This window comes from Eucyclogobius newberryi, unplaced genomic scaffold (genome assembly GCF_026437365.1).
Source record: "Eucyclogobius newberryi isolate DKJ021-1_F unplaced genomic scaffold, fEucNew1.0.hap1 SCAF_5, whole genome shotgun sequence".
In the NCBI taxonomy this organism is placed as follows: domain Eukaryota; kingdom Metazoa; phylum Chordata; class Actinopteri; order Gobiiformes; family Gobiidae; genus Eucyclogobius; species Eucyclogobius newberryi.
Genome location: NW_027316167.1, coordinates 2,378,021 through 2,397,731, shown reverse-complemented (window position 1 = coordinate 2,397,731; position 19,711 = coordinate 2,378,021). Strand labels below are relative to the sequence as shown.

Genomic DNA, 19,711 nt, shown 5'->3' with positions numbered 1-19,711 from the left:
TCTCACCGTCACATGTAAAACGCTCAACGTCACAGGTAAAACGCTCAACGTCACATGTAAAACGCTCAACGTCACAGGTTAAACGCTCAACGTCACAGGTAAAACGCTCAACGTCACAGGTAAAACGCTCAACGTCAGATGTAAAACGCTCAACGTCACAGGTAAAACGCTTAACGTCACATGTAAATTGCTCAACGTCACAGGTAAAACGCTCAACGTCACATGTAAAACGCTCAACGTCACATGTAAAACGCTCAACGTCACAGGTAAAACGCTCAACGTCACATGTAAAACGCTCAACGTCACAGGTAAAACGCTCAACGTCACATGTAAAACGCTCAACTTCACATGTAAAACGCTCAACGTCACAGGTAAAACGCTCAACGTCACAGGTAAAACGCTCAACGTCACATGTAAAACGCTCAACGTCACAGGTAAAACGCTCAACGTCACATGTAAAACGCTCAACGTCACAGGTAAAACGCTCAACGTCACATGTAAAACGCTCAACTTCACATGTAAAACGCTCAACGTCACAGGTAAAACGCTCAACGTCACAGGTAAAACGCTCAACGTCACAGGTAAAACGCTCAACGTCACATGTAAAACGCTCAACATCACAGGTAAAATGCTCAACGTCACAGGTAAAACGCTCATCACAGGTAAAACGCTCAACATCACAGGTAAAACGCTCAACGCCACATGTAAAACGCTCAACGTCACACGTAAAACGCTCAACGTCACAGGTAAAACGCTCAACGTCACAGGTAAAACGCTCAACTTCACATGTAAAATGCTCAACGTCACAGGTAAAACGCTCAACGTCGCATGTAAAACGCTCAACGTCACATGTAAAACGCTCAACGTCACAGGTAAAACGCTCAACGTCGCATGTAAAACGCTCAACGTCACATGTAAAACGCTCAACGTCACAGGTAAAACGCTCAACGTCGCATGTAAAACGCTCAACGTCACATGTAAAACACTCAAAGTCACAGGTAAAACGCTCAACGTCACAGGTAAAACGCTCATCACAGGTAAAACGCTCAACATCACAGATAAAACGCTCAACGTCACATGTAAAACGCTCGTCACATGTAAAACGCTCAACGTCACAGGTAAAACGGTCAACGTCACATGTAAAACGCTCAATGTCACAGGTAAAACGCTCAACATGACAGGTAAAACGCTCAACGTCACAGGTAAAACGCTCAACGTCACAGGTAAAACGCTCAACGTCGCAGGTAAAACGCTCGTTACATCTAAAACGCTCAACGTCACAGGTAAAACGCTCAACATCACAGGTAAAACGCTCAACGTCACATGTAAAACGCTCGTCACATGTAAAACGCTCAACGTCACAGGTAAAACGCTCAATGTCACAGGTAAAACGCTCAACGTCACATGTAAAACCCTCAACATGACAGGTAAAACGCTCAACGTCACAGGTAAAACGCTCAACGTCACAGGTAAAACGCTCAACGGCACATGTAAAACGCTCAACGTCACAGGTAAAACGCTCAACGTCACATGTAAAACGCTCAACGTCACAGGTAAAACGCTCAACGTCACATGTAAAACGCTCAACGTCACATGTAAAACGCTCAACGTCACAGGTAAAACGCTCAACGTCACATGTAAAACGCTCAACGTCACATGTAAAACGCTCAACGTCACAGGTAAAACGCTCAACGTCACATGTAAAACGCTCAACGTCACATGTAAAACGCTCAACGTCACAGGTAAAACGCTCAACGTCTCATGTAAAACGCTCAACGTCACATGTAAAACGCTCAACGTCACATGTAAAACGCTCAACGTCACAGGTAAAACGCTTAACGTCACATGTAAATTGCTCAACGTCACAGGTAAAACGCTCAACGTCACATGTAAAACGCTCAACGTCACATGTAAAACGCTCAACGTCACATGTAAAACGCTCAACATCACAGGTAAAACGCTCAACGTCACATGTAAAACGCTCAACTTCACATGTAAAACGCTCAACGTCACAGGTAAAACGCTCAACGTCACATGTAAAACGCTCAACGTCACATGTAAAACGCTCAACGTCACAGGTAAAACGCTCAACGTCACATGTAAAACGCTCAACGTCACATGTAAAACGCTCAACGTCACAGGTAAAACGCTCAACGTCACATGTAAAACGCTCAACGTCACATGTAAAACGCTCAACGTCACAGGTAAAACGCTCAACGTCTCATGTAAAACGCTCAACGTCACATGTAAAACGCTCAACGTCACATGTAAAACGCTCAACGTCACAGGTAAAACGCTTAACGTCACATGTAAATTGCTCAACGTCACAGGTAAAACGCTCAACGTCACATGTAAAACGCTCAACGTCACATGTAAAACGCTCAACGTCACATGTAAAACGCTCAACATCACAGGTAAAACGCTCAACGTCACATGTAAAACGCTCAACTTCACATGTAAAACGCTCAACGTCACAGGTAAAACGCTCAACGTCACAGGTAAAACGCTCAACGTCACATGTAAAACGCTCAACGTCACATGTAAAACGCTCAACGTCACAGGTAAAACGCTCAACGTCACATGTAAAACGCTCAACGTCACAGGTAAAACGCTCAACGTCACATGTAAAACGCTCAACTTCACATGTAAAACGCTCAACGTCACAGGTAAAACGCTCAACGTCACAGGTAAAACGCTCAACGTCACATGTAAAACGCTCAACATCACAGGTAAAATGCTCAACTTCACAGGTAAAACGCTCATCACAGGTAAAACGCTCAACATCACAGATAAAACGCTCAACGTCACATGTAAAACGCTCGTCACAGGTAAAACGCTCAACGTCACAGGTAAAACGCTCATCACAGGTAAAACGCTCAACATCACAGATAAAACGCTCAACGTCACATGTAAAACGCTCGTCACAGGTAAAACGCTCAACGTCACATGTAAAACGCCCAATGTCACAGGTAAAACGCTCAACATGACAGGTAAAACGCTCAACGTCACAGGTAAAACGCTCAACGTCACATGTAAAACGCTCAACGTCACAGGTAAAACGCTCAACGTCACATGTAAAACGCTCAACTTCACATGTAAAACGCTCAACGTCACAGGTAAAACGCTCAACGTCACAGGTAAAACGCTCAACGTCACATGTAAAACGCTCAACATCACAGGTAAAATGCTCAACTTCACAGGTAAAACGCTCATCACAGGTAAAACGCTCAACATCACAGGTAAAACGCTCAACGCCACATGTAAAACGCTCAACGCCACATGTAAAACGCTCAACGTCACAGGTAAAACGCTCAACGTCACAGGTAAAACGCTCAACTTCACATGTAAAACGCTCAACGTCACAGGTAAAACGCTCAACGTCGCATGTAAAACGCTCAACGTCACATGTAAAACGCTCATCGTCACAGGCAAAACGCTTAACGTCGCAGGTAAAACGCTCGTTACATCTAAAACACTCAAAGTCACAGGTAAAACGCTCAACGTCACAGGTAAAACGCTCATCACAGGTAAAACGCTCAACATCACAGATAAAACGCTCAACGTCACATGTAAAACGCTCGTCACAGGTAAAACGCTCAACGTCACATGTAAAACGCCCAATGTCACAGGTAAAACGCTCAACATGACAGGTAAAACGCTCAACGTCACAGGTAAAACGCTCAACGTCACAGGTAAAACGCTCAACGTCGCAGGTAAAACGCTCGTTACATCTAAAACGCTCAACGTCACAGGTAAAACGCTCAACATCACAGGTAAAACGCTCAACGTCACATGTAAAACGCTCGTCACAGGTAAAACGCTCAATGTCACAGGTAAAACGCTCAACGTCACATGTAAAACCCTCAACATGACAGGTAAAACGCTCAACGTCACAGGTAAAACGCTCAACGTCACAGGTAAAACGCTCAACGTCACATGTAAAACGCTCAACGTCACATGTAAAACGCTCAACGTCACAGGTAAAACGCTCAACGTCACATGTAAAACGCTCAACGTCACAGGTAAAACGCTCAACGTCACATGTAAAACGCTCAACGTCACATGTAAAACGCTCAACGTCACAGGTAAAACGCTCAACGTCACATGTAAAACGCTCAACGTCACATGTAAAACGCTCAACGTCACAGGTAAAACGCTCAACGTCACATGTAAAACGTTCAACGTCACATGTAAAACGCTCAACGTCACAGGTAAAACGCTCAACGTCACAGGTAAAACGCTCAACGTCACATGTAAAACGATCAACGTCTCAGGTAAAACGCTCAACGTCACAGGTAAAACGCTCAACGTCACATGTAAAACGCTCAACGTCACATGTAAAACGCTCAACGTCACAGGTAAAACGCTCAACGTCACATGTAAAACGCTCAACGTCACAGGTAAAACGCTCAACGTCACATGTAAAACGCTCAACGTCACAGGTAAAACGCTCAACGTCACATGTAAAACGCTCAACGTCACAGGTTAAACGCTCAACGTCACAGGTAAAACGCTCAACGTCACATGTAAAACGCTCAACATCACAGGTAAAACGCTCAACGTCACAGGTAAAACGCTCATCACAGGTAAAACGCTCAACATCACAGGTAAAACGCTCAACGCCACATGTAAAACGCTCAACGTCACACGTAAAACGCTCAACGTCACAGGTAAAACGCTCAACGTCACAGGTAAAACGTTCAACGTCACATGTAAAACGCTCGTCACATGTAAAACGCTCAACGTCACAGGTAAAACGCTCAAGTCACAGGTAAAACGCTCAACGTCACAGGTAAAACGCTCAACGTCACAGGTAAAACGCTCAACGTCACATGTAAAACGCTCAACGTCACAGGTAAAACGCTCAACGTCACAGGTAAAACGCTCAACGTCACATGTAAAACGCTCAAGGTCACAGGTAAAACGCTCAACGTCACATGTAAAACGCTCAACGTCACATGTAAAACGCTCAACGTCACATGTAAAACGCTCAAGGTCACAGGTAAAACGGTCAACGTCACAGGTAAAACGCTCAAGGTCACAGGTAAAACGGTCAACGTCACAGGTAAAACGCTCAACGCCACAGGTAAAACGCTCAACGTCACATGTAAAACGCTCAAAGTCACAGGTAAAACGCTCAACATCACAGGTAAAACGTTCAACGTCACATGTAAAACGCTCGTCACATGTAAAACGCTCAACATGACAGGTAAAACGCTCAACGTCACAGGTAAAACGCTCAACGTCACAGGTAAAACGCTCAACGTCACATGTAAAACGCTCAACGTCACATGTAAAACGTTCAACGTCACATGTAAAACGCTCGTCACATGTAAAACGCTCAAGTCACAGGTGAAACGCTCAACGTCACATGTAAAACGCTCAACATGACAGGTAAAACGCTCAACGTCACATGTAAAACGCTCAACGTCACAGGTAAAACGCTCAACGTCACAGGTAAAACGGTCAACGTCACAGGTAAAACGCTCAAGGTCACAGGTAAAACGGTCAACGTCACAGGTAAAACGCTCAACGTCACAGGTAAAACGCTCAACGTCACATGTAAAACGCTCAAGGTCACAGGTAAAACGCTCGTCACATGTAAAACGGTCAACGTCACAGGTAAAACGCTCAACGTCACATGTAAAACGCTCAACGTCGCAGGTAAAACGCTCGTTACATCTAAAACGCTCAAAGTCACAGGTAAAACGCTCAACATCACAGGTAAAACGTTCAACGTCACATGTAAAACGCTCGTCACATGTAAAACGCTCTACGTCACAGGTAAAACGCTCAACGTCACAGGTAAAACGCTCAACGTCACATGTAAAACGCTCAACGTCGCAGGTAAAACGCTCGTTACATCTAAAACGCTCAAAGTCACAGGTAAAACGCTCAACATCACAGGTAAAACGTTCAACGTCACATGTAAAACGCTCGTCACATGTAAAACGCTCTACGTCACAGGTAAAACGCTCAACGTCACAGGTAAAACGCTCAACGTCACATGTAAAACGCTCAACGTCACAGGTAAAACGCTCAACGTCACATGTAAAACGCTCAACGTCACAGGTAAAACGCTCAACGTCACATGTAAAACGCTCAAGGTCACAGGTAAAACGGTCAACGTCACAGGTAAAACGCTCAAGGTCACAGGTAAAACGGTCAACGTCACAGGTAAAACGCTCAACGTCACATGTAAAACGCTCAACGTCACATGTAAAACGCTCAAGGTCACAGGTAAAACGCTCAACGTCACATGTAAAACGCTCAACGTCGCAGGTAAAACGCTCGTTACATCTAAAACGCTCAAAGTCACAGGTAAAACGCTCAACATCACAGGTAAAACGTTCAACGTCACATGTAAAACGCTCGTCACATGTAAAACGTTCAACGTCACAGGTAAAACGCTCAACGTCACATGTAAAACGCTCAACGTCACATGTAAAACGCTCAACGTCACATGTAAAACGCTCAACGTCACAGGTAAAACGCTCAACGTCACATGTAAAACGCTCAACGTCACATGTAAAACGCTCAACGTCACATGTAAAACGCTCAACGTCACATGTAAAACGCTCAACGTCACATGTAAAACGCTCAACGTCACAGGTAAAACGCTCAACGTCACATGTAAAACGCTCAGAGTTTTTCAGCGTTACATGTCATGTCTTTGCTCGTCTCAGGGGTGGTCTTCCACTATCGTGCCTCTGGAGGGCGCTACAATTTGACATTTGACCAGGCTCAGATCGTCTGCTCTGAGAACAGCGCCACCATCGCCTCTCCAGAGCAACTGCACGCCGAGTTTGAGGACGGATTCCACCAGTGTGATGCCGGCTGGCTCTCCGACCAAACGGTCAGGTAATCTCCACAAACGGTCAGGTTTTTGAATGTGTAAAAACTAAACATGAGCCAGAACATAAATGAAACATTGATATCCTCTAATCGCTGCATAACAAACCGTTCTCACGAATGCAAAGATGTCCAATACCAACATAGCGCCCCCTGTGGACGTCTGTGTGCAGGTACCCCATCCACCAGCCCAGGGACCCGTGTTTTGGGGACAAACTGGACCTTCCTGGAGTCCGGACTTATGGACTGAGAGAGACCAGCGAGACCTACGACGTGTACTGCTTCACCTCCACCATGAGCGGTACGTGGTTTAGACCTGGTTTAGTCCTGGTTTAGTCCTGGTTTAGACCTGGTTTAGTCCTGGTTTAGACCTGGTTTAGTCCTGGTTTAGACCTGGTTTAGACCTGGTTTAGTCCTGGTTTAGACCTGGTTTAGTCCTGGTTTAGACCTGGTTTAGTCCTGGTTTAGACCTGGTTTAGACCTGGTTTAGTCCTGGTTTAGTCCTGGTTTAGTCCTGGTTTAGTCCTGGTTTAGACCTGGTTTAGACCTGGTTTAGTCCTGGTTTAGTCCTGGTTTAGTCCTGGTTTAGTCCTGGTTTAGACCTGGTTTAGTCCTGGTTTAGTCCTGGTTTAGTCCTGGTTTAGTCCTGGTTTAGACCTGGTTTAGACCTGGTTTAGACCTGGTTTAGTCCTGGTTTAGTCCTGGTTTAGACCTGGTTTAGACCTGGTTTAGTCCTGGTTTAGTCCTGGTTTAGTCCTGGTTTAGTCCGGGTTTAGACCTGGTTTAGTCCTGGTTTAGTCCTGGTTTAGACCTGGTTTAGTCCTGGTTTAGACCTGGTTTAGACCTGGTTTAGTCCTGGTTTAGACCTGGTTTAGTCCTGGTTTAGTCCTGGTTTAGTCCTGGTTTAGTCCTGGTTTAGACCTGGTTTAGTCCTGGTTTAGTCCTGGTTTAGACCTGGTTTAGTCCTGGTTTAGACCTGGTTTAGTCCTGGTTTAGTCCTGGTTTAGACCTGGTTTAGTCCTGGTTTAGTCCTGGTTTGGACCTGGTTTAGACCTGGTTTAGACCTGGTTTAGTCCTGGTTTGGACCTGGTTTAGACCTGGTTTAGACCTGGTTTAGACCTGGTTTAGACCTGGTTTAGTCCTGGTTTAGTCCTGGTTTAGACCTGGTTTAGACCTGGTTTAGTCCTGGTTTAGTCCTGGTTTAGTCCTGGTTTAGTCCTGGTTTAGACCTGGTTTAGTCCTGGTTTAGTCCTGGTTTAGACCTGGTTTAGTCCTGGTTTAGACCTGGTTTAGACCTGGTTTAGTCCTGGTTTAGACCTGGTTTAGTCCTGGTTTAGTCCTGGTTTAGTCCTGGTTTAGTCCTGGTTTAGTCCTGGTTTAGTCCTGGTTTAGACCTGGTTTAGTCCTGGTTTAGACCTGGTTTAGTCCTGGTTTAGTCCTGGTTTAGACCTGGTTTAGTCCTGGTTTAGTCCTGGTTTGGACCTGGTTTAGACCTGGTTTAGACCTGGTTTAGACCTGGTTTGGACCTGGTTTAGACCTGGTTTAGTCCTGGTTTAGTCCTGGTTTGGACCTGGTTTAGACCTGGTTTAGACCTGGTTTAGTCCTGGTTTAGACCTGGTTTAGACCTGGTTTAGTCCTGGTTTAGACCTGGTTTAGTCCTGGTTTAGTCCTGGTTTAGACCTGGTTTAGTCCTGGTTTAGACCTGGTTTAGTCCTGGTTTAGTCCTGGTTTAGACCTGGTTTAGTCCTGGTTTAGTCCTGGTTTGGACCTGGTTTAGACCTGGTTTAGACCTGGTTTGGACCTGGTTTGGACCTGGTTTAGACCTGGTTTAGTCCTGGTTTAGTCCTGGTTTGGACCTGGTTTAGACCTGGTTTAGACCTGGTTTAGACCTGGTTAAGTCCTGGTTTAGTCCTGGTTTAGTCCTGGTTTAGTCCTGGTTTAGACCTGGTTTAGTCCTGGTTTAGTCCTGGTTTAGACCTGGTTTAGTCCTGGTTTAGTCCTGGTTTAGACCTGGTTTAGTCCTGGTTTAGTCCTGGTTTAGTCCTGGTTTAGTCCTGGTTTAGTCCTGGTTTAGTCCTGGTTTAGACCTGGTTTAGTCCTGGTTTAGTCCTGGTTTAGACCTGGTTTAGTCCTGGTTTAGACCTGGTTTAGTCCTGGTTTAGACCTGGTTTAGTCCTGGTTTAGTCCTGGTTTAGACCTGGTTTAGTCCTGGTTTAGTCCTGGTTTGGACCTGGTTTAGACCTGGTTTAGACCTGGTTTAGACCTGGTTTAGTCCTGGTTTAGTCCTGGTTTGGACCTGGTTTAGACCTGGTTTAGACCTGGTTTAGTCCTGGTTTAGACCTGGTTTAGACCTGGTTTAGTCCTGGTTTAGACCTGGTTTAGACCTGGTTTAGTCCTGGTTTAGACCTGGTTTAGTCCTGGTTTAGTCCTGGTTTGGACCTGGTTTAGACCTGGTTTAGACCTGGTTTAGTCCTGGTTTAGACCTGGTTTAGTCCTGGTTTAGTCCTGGTTTAGACCTGGTTTAGTCCTGGTTTAGTCCTGGTTTGGACCTGGTTTAGACCTGGTTTAGACCTGGTTTAGACCTGGTTTGGACCTGGTTTAGACCTGGTTTAGTCCTGGTTTAGTCCTGGTTTGGACCTGGTTTAGACCTGGTTTAGACCTGGTTTAGTCCTGGTTTAGACCTGGTTTAGTCCTGGTTTAGACCTGGTTTAGTCCTGGTTTAGACCTGGTTTAGACCTGGTTTAGTCCTGGTTTAGACCTGGTTTAGTCCTGGTTTAGTCCTGGTTTAGTCCTGGTTTAGTCCTGGTTTAGACCTGGTTTAGTCCTGGTTTAGACCTGGTTTAGACCTGGTTTAGTCCTGGTTTAGACCTGGTTTAGTCCTGGTTTAGTCCTGGTTTAGACCTGGTTTAGTCCTGGTTTAGACCTGGTTTAGTCCTGGTTTAGACCTGGTTTAGTCCTGGTTTAGTCCTGGTTTAGACCTGGTTTAGTCCTGGTTTAGTCCTGGTTTGGACCTGGTTTAGACCTGGTTTAGACCTGGTTTAGACCTGGTTTAGTCCTGGTTTAGACCTGGTTTAGTCCTGGTTTAGTCCTGGTTTAGACCTGGTTTAGTCCTGGTTTAGTCCTGGTTTGGACCTGGTTTAGTCCTGGTTTAGACCTGGTTTAGTCCTGGTTTAGTCCTGGTTTAGTCCTGGTTTAGTCCTGGTTTAGTCCTGGTTTAGACCTGGTTTAGTCCTGGTTTAGTCCTGGTTTAGACCTGGTTTAGTTCTGGTTTAGACCTGGTTTAGTCCTGGTTTAGTCCTGGTTTAGACCTGGTTTAGTCCTGGTTTAGTCCTGGTTTGGACCTGGTTTAGACCTGGTTTAGACCTGGTTTAGACCTGGTTTGGACCTGGTTTAGACCTGGTTTAGTCCTGGTTTAGTCCTGGTTTGGACCTGGTTTAGACCTGGTTTAGACCTGGTTTAGTCCTGGTTTAGTCCTGGTTTAGTCCTGGTTTGGACCTGGTTTAGTCCTGGTTTAGACCTGGTTTAGTCCTGGTTTAGTCCTGGTTTAGTCCTGGTTTAGTCCTGGTTTAGACCTGGTTTAGACCTGGTTTAGACCTGGTTTAGACCTGGTTTAGACCTGGTTTAGTCCTGGTTTAGACCTGGTTTAGACCTGGTTTAGACCTGGTTTAGTCCTGGTTTAGTCCTGGTTTAGTCCTGGTTTGGACCTGGTTTAGACCTGGTTTAGTCCTGGTTTAGACCTGGTTTAGTCCTGGTTTAGACCTGGTTTAGTCCTGGTTTAGACCTGGTTTAGACCTGGTTTAGACCTGGTTTAGACCTGGTTTAGACCTGGTTTAGTCCTGGTTTAGACCTGGTTTAGACCTGGTTTGGACCTGGTTTAGACCTGGTTTAGTCCTGGTTTAGACCTGGTTTAGTCCTGGTTTAGACCTGGTTTAGACCTGGTTTAGACCTGGTTTAGTCCTGGTTTAGACCTGGTTTAGTCCTGGTTTAGACCTGGTTTAGACCTGGTTTAGACCTGGTTTAGTCCTGGTTTAGACCTGGTTTAGACCTGGTTTAGTCCTGGTTTAGACCTGGTTTGGACCTGGTTTAGACCTGGTTTAGTCCTGGTTTAGTCCTGGTTCTGACCCGGTCTCTCCTCAGGGCGTGTGGTCCCGCTCGTGGCCCCGCTCCGCTTCACTCTGGCTGGGGCGCAGTCGGCCTGTGAGGCTCGGGGGTCTCGTCTGGCCTCGGTGGGGGAGCTGGCTCTGGCCTGGTCCTGGGGTCTCGACTCCTGTCGTCCTGGTTGGCTCAGCGACGGCAGCGTCAGGTTTGTATTTCCTTTACTTTGGTGCAACTTCATGTTCAGGCTCAAAGTGTCCCTCAGACAATGATGGACAAACTGCACGTTCTGTCCACTTCAAGCTTCTGCGGCTCAGGAGGCGTGGCCTGAGCAGCCACGCCCAAGCCACTCCAGAAGACGATGGTTTCATGAAGAGACCATGAGACGCTTAAACCATGTGGTCTGTCCTGGTGTCGTCACTCTGTGGATCTCCCTTTAATGCTTTTCACCTTTAGCTTAAATTCATTCTGAAACCCCCTGGTCCAGGTCAGGGGTCAGGGGTCAGGGGTCAGGGGTCAGAGAACCAGACCTGAACCAGGACTTGTTTCCACAGGTACCCGGTCCGGTTCCGCAGACCTCAGTGTGGTGGGGGCCTCCTCGGGGTTCGGACCGTGCACCGAAACCTGGACCAGACCGGGTTCCCTCTGCCTGACTCACGCTACCAGGCCTTCTGCTACACAGGTGAGACGGGGTTTAGACGGGGTTTAGACGGGGTTTAGACGGGGTTTAGACCGGGTTTAGACGGGGTTTAGACCGGGTTTAGACCGGGTTTAGACCGGGTTTAGACCGGGTTTAGACCGGGTTTAGACCGGGTTTAGACCGGGATTAGACCGGGTTTAGACCGGGATTAGACCGGGATTAGACCGGGTTTAGACCGGGTTTAGACCGGGATTAGACCGGGTTTAGACCGGGTTTAGACCGGGTTTAGACCGGGATTAGACCGGGTTTAGACCGGGTTTAGACCGGGTTTAGACCGGGATTAGACCGGGATTAGACCGGGTTTAGACCGGGTTTAGACCGGGTTTAGACCGGGTTTAGACCGGGATTAGACCGGGATTAGACCGGGTTTAGACCGGGATTAGACCGGGTTTAGACCGGGATTAGACCGGGTATAGGCCGGGTATAGGCCGGGATTAGACCAGGATTATATTTGGGTTAGCATTAGCCAGCTGCTAATGACCTAAGACAGCTAAGTCCTGACCACAGGGACACATTTGTGGACTAACGGTGTCTTTGGGGACGTGACAGAGAAAGAATCCTTTTGTTAGAGCAATAATGGAATTGATTAAGAAAAGTAATTTTTTGTTTAAGTCTAAATAAGTATTAAATTAATGTAATTATAATCTGAATCTTTAGTATAAATTCCTAATGTTCTAATTATTTACAAAGTCTAATCCTTAAGTTAAATGTATAATTAATGTCATGCTTCAGTCTGGAGCGGGAGAGGGCGGGGCCAGAGTGGGAGAGGGCGGGGCCAGAGCGGGAGAGGGCGGGGCCAGAGCGGGAGAGGGCGGGGCCAGAGTGGGAGAGGGCGGGGCCAGAGAAGTAGGCCAAACTTAATTGGTCAAAGGGGAACAGGTGAGACGGGTCGAGATGAAAGTCAGAGGGCGACCGACACGGTCTTTGACCGCGCACGTCCCGCACATGCGCACGTCCCGCACATGCGCACGTCCCGCACATGCGCACGTCCCGCACATGCGCACGTCCCGCACATGCGCACGTCCCGCACATGCGCACATCGCAGAACATCGCAGCATCTTTTTGATTGTGCAAAATAAAAGAAATAAACGCACCACGGACTACGTGAGTTTTTGTTGGTGAGGATTTTGTGAGTCAGAAACGGACTCAAAGGAGGAAACTAAGCAGATTTTTAGTGAAGATTGACTAGAAGCCAAAACACCTTTGTTTAAAAACAGCCCACAGTGGACATGCAGCGTTTGTCCTCCAGGTGGCAGTAGACACAGTGGACATGCAGCGTTTGTCCTCCAGGTGGCAGTAGACACAGTGGACATGCAGCGTTTGTCCTCCAGGTGGCAGTAGACACAGTGGACATGCAGCGTTTGTCCTCCAGGTGGCAGTAGACACAGTGGACATGCAGCGTTTGTCCTCCAGGTGGCAGTAGACACAGTGGACATGCAGCGTTTGTCCTCCAGGTGGCAGTAGACACAGTGGACATGCAGCGTTTGTCCTCCAGGTGGCAGTAGACACAGTGGACATGCAGCGTTTGTCCTCCAGGTGGCAGTAGACACAGTGGACATGCAGCGTTTGTCCTCCAGGTGGCAGTAGACACAGTGGACATGCAGCGTTTGTCCTCCAGGTGGCAGTAGACACAGTGGACATGCAGCGTTTGTCCTCCAGGTGGCAGTAGACACAGTGGACATGCAGCGTTTGTCCTCCAGGTGGCAGTAGACACAGTGGACATGCAGCGTTTGTCCTCCAGGTGGCAGTAGACACAGTGGACATGCAGCGTTTGTCCTCCAGGTGGCAGTAGACACAGTGGACATGCAGCGTTTGTCCTCCAGGTGGCAGTAGACACAGTGGACATGCAGCGTTTGTCCTCCAGGTGGCAGTAGACACAGTGGACATGCAGCGTTTGTCCTCCAGGTGGCAGTAGACACAGTGGACATGCAGCGTTTGTCCTCCAGGTGGCAGTAGACACAGTGGACATGCAGCGTTTGTCCTCCAGGTGGCAGTAGACACAGTGGACATGCAGCGTTTGTCCTCCAGGTGGCAGTAGACACAGTGGACATGCAGCGTTTGTCCTCCAGGTGGCAGTAGACACAGTGGACATGCAGCGTTTGTCCTCCAGGTGGCAGTAGACACAGTGGACATGCAGCGTTTGTCCTCCAGGTGGCAGTAGACACAGTGGACATGCAGCGTTTGTCCTCCAGGTGGCAGTAGACACAGTGGACATGCAGCGTTTGTCCTCCAGGTGGCAGTAGACACAGTGGACATGCAGCGTTTGTCCTCCAGGTGGCAGTAGACACAGTGGACATGCAGCGTTTGTCCTCCAGGTGGCAGTAGACACAGTGGACATGCAGCGTTTGTCCTCCAGGTGGCAGTAGACACAGTGGACATGCAGCGTTTGTCCTCCAGGTGGCAGTAGACACAGTGGACATGCAGCGTTTGTCCTCCAGGTGGCAGTAGACACAGTGGACATGCAGCGTTTGTCCTCCAGGTGGCAGTAGACACAGTGGACATGCAGCGTTTGTCCTCCAGGTGGCAGTAGACACAGTGGACATGCAGCGTTTGTCCTCCAGGTGGCAGTAGACACAGTGGACATGCAGCGTTTGTCCTCCAGGTGGCAGTAGACACAGTGGACATGCAGCGTTTGTCCTCCAGGTGGCAGTAGACACAGTGGACATGCAGCGTTTGTCCTCCAGGTGGCAGTAGACACAGTGGACATGCAGCGTTTGTCCTCCAGGTGGCAGTAGACACAGTGGACATGCAGCGTTTGTCCTCCAGGTGGCAGTAGACACAGTGGACATGCAGCGTTTGTCCTCCAGGTGGCAGTAGACACAGTGGACATGCAGCGTTTGTCCTCCAGGTGGCAGTAGACACAGTGGACATGCAGCGTTTGTCCTCCAGGTGGCAGTAGACACAGTGGACATGCAGCGTTTGTCCTCCAGGTGGCAGTAGACACAGTGGACATGCAGCGTTTGTCCTCCAGGTGGCAGTAGACACAGTGGACATGCAGCGTTTGTCCTCCAGGTGGCAGTAGACACAGTGGACATGCAGCGTTTGTCCTCCAGGTGGCAGTAGACACAGTGGACATGCAGCGTTTGTCCTCCAGGTGGCAGTAGACACAGTGGACATGCAGCGTTTGTCCTCCAGGTGGCAGTAGACACAGTGGACATGCAGCGTTTGTCCTCCAGGTGGCAGTAGACACAGTGGACATGCAGCGTTTGTCCTCCAGGTGGCAGTAGACACAGTGGACATGCAGCGTTTGTCCTCCAGGTGGCAGTAGACACAGTGGACATGCAGCGTTTGTCCTCCAGGTGGCAGTAGACACAGTGGACATGCAGCGTTTGTCCTCCAGGTGGCAGTAGACACAGTGGACATGCAGCGTTTGTCCTCCAGGTGGCAGTAGACACAGTGGACATGCAGCGTTTGTCCTCCAGGTGGCAGTAGACACAGTGGACATGCAGCGTTTGTCCTCCAGGTGGCAGTAGACACAGTGGACATGCAGCGTTTGTCCTCCAGGTGGCAGTAGACACAGTGGACATGCAGCGTTTGTCCTCCAGGTGGCAGTAGACACAGTGGACATGCAGCGTTTGTCCTCCAGGTGGCAGTAGACACAGTGGACATGCAGCGTTTGTCCTCCAGGTGGCAGTAGACACAGTGGACATGCAGCGTTTGTCCTCCAGGTGGCAGTAGACACAGTGGACATGCAGCGTTTGTCCTCCAGGTGGCAGTAGACACAGTGGACATGCAGCGTTTGTCCTCCAGGTGGCAGTAGACACAGTGGACATGCAGCGTTTGTCCTCCAGGTGGCAGTAGACACAGTGGACATGCAGCGTTTGTCCTCCAGGTGGCAGTAGACACAGTGGACATGCAGCGTTTGTCCTCCAGGTGGCAGTAGACACAGTGGACATGCAGCGTTTGTCCTCCAGGTGGCAGTAGACACAGTGGACATGCAGCGTTTGTCCTCCAGGTGGCAGTAGACACAGTGGACATGCAGCGTTTGTCCTCCAGGTGGCAGTAGACACAGTGGACATGCAGCGTTTGTCCTCCAGGTGGCAGTAGACACAGTGGACATGCAGCGTTTGTCCTCCAGGTGGCAGTAGACACAGTGGACATGCAGCGTTTGTCCTCCAGGTGGCAGTAGACACAGTGGACATGCAGCGTTTGTCCTCCAGGTGGCAGTAGACACAGTGGACATGCAGCGTTTGTCCTCCAGGTGGCAGTAGACACAGTGGACATGCAGCGTTTGTCCTCCAGGTGGCAGTAGACACAGTGGACATGCAGCGTTTGTCCTCCAGGTGGCAGTAGACACAGTGGACATGCAGCGTTTGTCCTCCAGGTGGCAGTAGACACAGTGGACATGCAGCGTTTGTCCTCCAGGTGGCAGTAGACACAGTGGACATGCAGCGTTTGTCCTCCAGGTGGCAGTAGACACAGTGGACATGCAGCGTTTGTCCTCCAGGTGGCAGTAGACACAGTGGACATGCAGCGTTTGTCCTCCAGGTGGCAGTAGACACAGTGGACATGCAGCGTTTGTCCTCCAGGTGGCAGTAGACACAGTGGACATGCAGCGTTTGTCCTCCAGGTGGCAGTAGACACAGTGGACATGCAGCGTTTGTCCTCCAGGTGGCAGTAGACACAGTGGACATGCAGCGTTTGTCCTCCAGGTGGCAGTAGACACAGTGGACATGCAGCGTTTGTCCTCCAGGTGGCAGTAGACACAGTGGACATGCAGCGTTTGTCCTCCAGGTGGCAGTAGACACAGTGGACATGCAGCGTTTGTCCTCCAGGTGGCAGTAGACACAGTGGACATGCAGCGTTTGTCCTCCAGGTGGCAGTAGACACAGTGGACATGCAGCGTTTGTCCTCCAGGTGGCAGTAGACACAGTGGACATGCAGCGTTTGTCCTCCAGGTGGCAGTAGACACAGTGGACATGCAGCGTTTGTCCTCCAGGTGGCAGTAGACACAGTGGACATGCAGCGTTTGTCCTCCAGGTGGCAGTAGACACAGTGGACATGCAGCGTTTGTCCTCCAGGTGGCAGTAGACACAGTGGACATGCAGCGTTTGTCCTCCAGGTGGCAGTGTCACCTCAGACCTGTGAATGGGAAAAACACAGTGGATCGCTCCATTCAAATCTTACCAGACGAACCGAAACTCAGGGCCAAAGTTGCCACCGTAACGAGTGTTTCAGAGCGTCCCGTTGCCATGGTGACGCCTGTGTGTGTGTTTCAGAGCGTCCCGTTGCCATGGTGACGCCTGTGTGTGTGTGTTCAGAGCGTCCCGTTGCCATGGTGACGCCTGTGTGTGTGTTTCAGAGCGTCCCGTTGCCATGGTGACGCCTGTGTGTGTGTGTTCAGAGCGTCCCGTTGCCATGGTGACGCCTGTGTGTGTGTTTCAGAGCGTCCCGTTGCCATGGTGACGCCTGTGTGTGTGTTTCAGAGCGTCCCGTTGCCATGGTGACGCCTGTGTGTGTGTTTCAGAGCGTCCCGTTGCCATGGTGACGCCTGTGTGTGTGTTTCAGAGCGTCCCGTTGCCATGGTGACGCCTGTGTGTGTGTGTTTCAGAGCGTCCCGTTGCCATGGTGACGCCTGTGTGTGTGTTTCAGAGCGTCCCGTTGCCATGGTGACGCCTGTGTGTGTGTTTCAGAGCGTCCCGTTGCCATGGTGACGCCTGTGTGTGTGTTTCAGAGCGTCCCGTTGCCATGGTGACGCCTGTGTGTGTGTTTCAGAGCGTCCCGTTGCCATGGTGACGCCTGTGTGTGTGTTTCAGAGCGTCCTGCGGCAGAGGGCGAGGGCAGTGGAGCAGTCTCCACAGTGACACAGCGCCCTCAGCTGTTCTTCCCTGAAACTACAACAGCTCACAGTGAGGGCCAGGGCGAGACGGAGACACTGCAACCAATCAGCATGCAGGAGCCACTTCTGACCCCGCCCCCCTGCTCCACACGACCAATCATCCTGCCTCCTGAGTCAGACCTCACTCTGCCCCCTACAGGTGAGACCCTGTGGATAAAACCAGAAACATACAGAACGAGCTGGTTTAGTCCTGGTTTAGTCCTGGTTCAGACCTGGTTTAGACCTGGTTTAGTCCTGGTTTAGACCTGTTTTAGACCTGGTTTAGTCCTGGTTCAGACCTGGTTTCTCTCCTCAGGCTGGGTCTTCTTGTACAGACCAGGGGTCAGATACTCCTTGACCTTTGCTGAGGCTCTGGTGGCCTGTGTCAGAGCCGGTGCCAGGATCTCGACTGGACCAGAACTTCATGCTGCCTTCAAGACCGGCCTGCACCAGTGTGACGCCGGCTGGGTCCAGGACCGGACCGTCAGGTGGGTCCAGGGCGTCAGGTGGGTCCTGCCCGTCAGGTGGGTCCAGGGCGTCAGGTGGGTCCTGACCGTCAGGTGGGTCCAGGGCGTCAGGTGGGTCCTGACCGTCAGGTGGGTCCTGACCGTCAGGTGGGTCCAGGGCGTCAGGTGGGTCCAGGGCGTCAGGTGGGTCCTGACCGTCAGGTGGGTCCAGGGCGTCAGGTGGGTCCTGACCGTCAGGTGGGTCCAGGGCGTCAGGTGGGTCCTGACCGTCAAGTGGGTCCAGGGCGTCAGGTGGGTCCAGGGCGTCAGGTGGGTCCTGACCGTCAGGTGGGTCCTGACCGTCAGGTGGGTCCAGGGCGTCAGGTGGGTCCTGACCGTCAGGTGGGTCCAGGGCGTCAGGTGGGTCCAGGGCGTCAGGTGGGTCCAGGGCGTCAGGTGGGTCCAGGGCGTCAGGTGGGTCCAGGGCGTCAGGTGGGTCCAGGGCGTCAGGTGGGTCCAGGGCGTCAGGTGGGTCCAGGGCGTCAGGTGGGTCCAGGGCGTCAGGTGGGTCCTGACCGTCAGGAACTCCTCAGTTTGAGAAGTCAAAGCGCCGTTAACAGCTGTGGAGTTCATCGTGTTCACAGTGTGTTCTGTCCCTAAACTGGTGAAGGTCCTATCTGGAAGACAGGAAGTACTTTGTGTCTCAGACCACACCCCCTGACCTGTGGGGGGCCCCAAGGGTCAGTCCTGGGTCCCCTTCTGTTCAACCTCTACATGCTGCTGTTAGGTCACATGACACGCAGTGAAAATGTGCAGACGAGTCAGATCTATGTTTCACTGTCACAGGTGAATCTGGACCATTCACTCTGTCACTGCATCAGGTCAGTGTGTGGACCGGCCTCCTGCTGGTGCCAGAGTCAGGACTAAACATGGAGCGGCCTCCTGCTGGTGCCAGAGTCAGGACTAAACATGGAGCGGCCTCCTGCTGGTGCCAGAGTCAGGACTAAACATGGACCGGCCTCCTGCTGGTGCCAGAGTCAGGACTAAACATGGACCGGCCTCCTGCTGGTGCCAGAGTCAGGACTAAACATGGACCGGCCTCCTGCTGGTGCCAGAGTCAGGACTAAACATGGAGCGGCCTCCTGCTGGTGCCAGAGTCAGGACTAAACATGGAGCGGCCTCCTGCTGGTGCCAGAGTCAGGACTAAACATGGAGCGGCCTCCTGCTGGTGCCAGAGTCAGGACTAAACATGGAGCGGCCTCCTGCTGGTGCCAGAGTCAGGACTAAACATGGAGCGGCCTCCTGCTGGTGCCAGAGTCAGGACTAAACATGGGGAAACTGTTTCAGTTTAATGCAGCTGAAATCTGGAACATTCTTCTCTGAAGATGTGAGACAGGTTCTGCTCTTTTAGGTCTTAAACTGTTTTGACTTCACATTTCTTCAAATATAAATCTTTCTTTAGAGAAACTCGTTACAATTATAAAACTACTATTTTGACACAATTACAATTGGACATATAAATATTGCGCTGGACACAATGGCCCGTTGTGCCGTGTCCAAGCCTCAGAGGAGGTGTCTGGGGAGAGGGTCAGAACACACACTGTAAAGAAGAGCCTGGTGCACCCACTGGTCAAGCTGAGACTGTGTCCAAAAGGCGTGGCCCAGAGAGTGGTGGTCATAGGTCCACACGCTCAGCACAGACGTGGCAGAGGCAGATAGTGCGCTGACGTCTACGGACGTCCCTCATGGGAAAGAATCAACCTAAAAGACATGTGTCCATCACAGAGACGCCTGTCACCA

At 50.1% G+C, this 19,711-nt stretch overlaps 1 protein-coding gene across 1 annotated transcript in view; it reads left to right on the top strand.

The window, feature by feature from the left end:
- LOC140381553 (neurocan core protein-like) overlaps positions 1-19,711 on the top strand; it is a 133,968-nt gene that overhangs the window by 94,410 nt on the left and 19,847 nt on the right. Inside the window, exons 4-9 of the mRNA XM_072465618.1 lie at positions 6,687-6,861; positions 7,026-7,153; positions 10,990-11,155; positions 11,502-11,629; positions 17,404-17,625; positions 17,782-17,953. Of these exons, the coding sequence (XP_072321719.1) occupies positions 6,687-6,861; positions 7,026-7,153; positions 10,990-11,155; positions 11,502-11,629; positions 17,404-17,625; positions 17,782-17,953 (991 nt within the window). The remainder of the gene's footprint in view (positions 1-6,686; positions 6,862-7,025; positions 7,154-10,989; positions 11,156-11,501; positions 11,630-17,403; positions 17,626-17,781; positions 17,954-19,711) is intronic.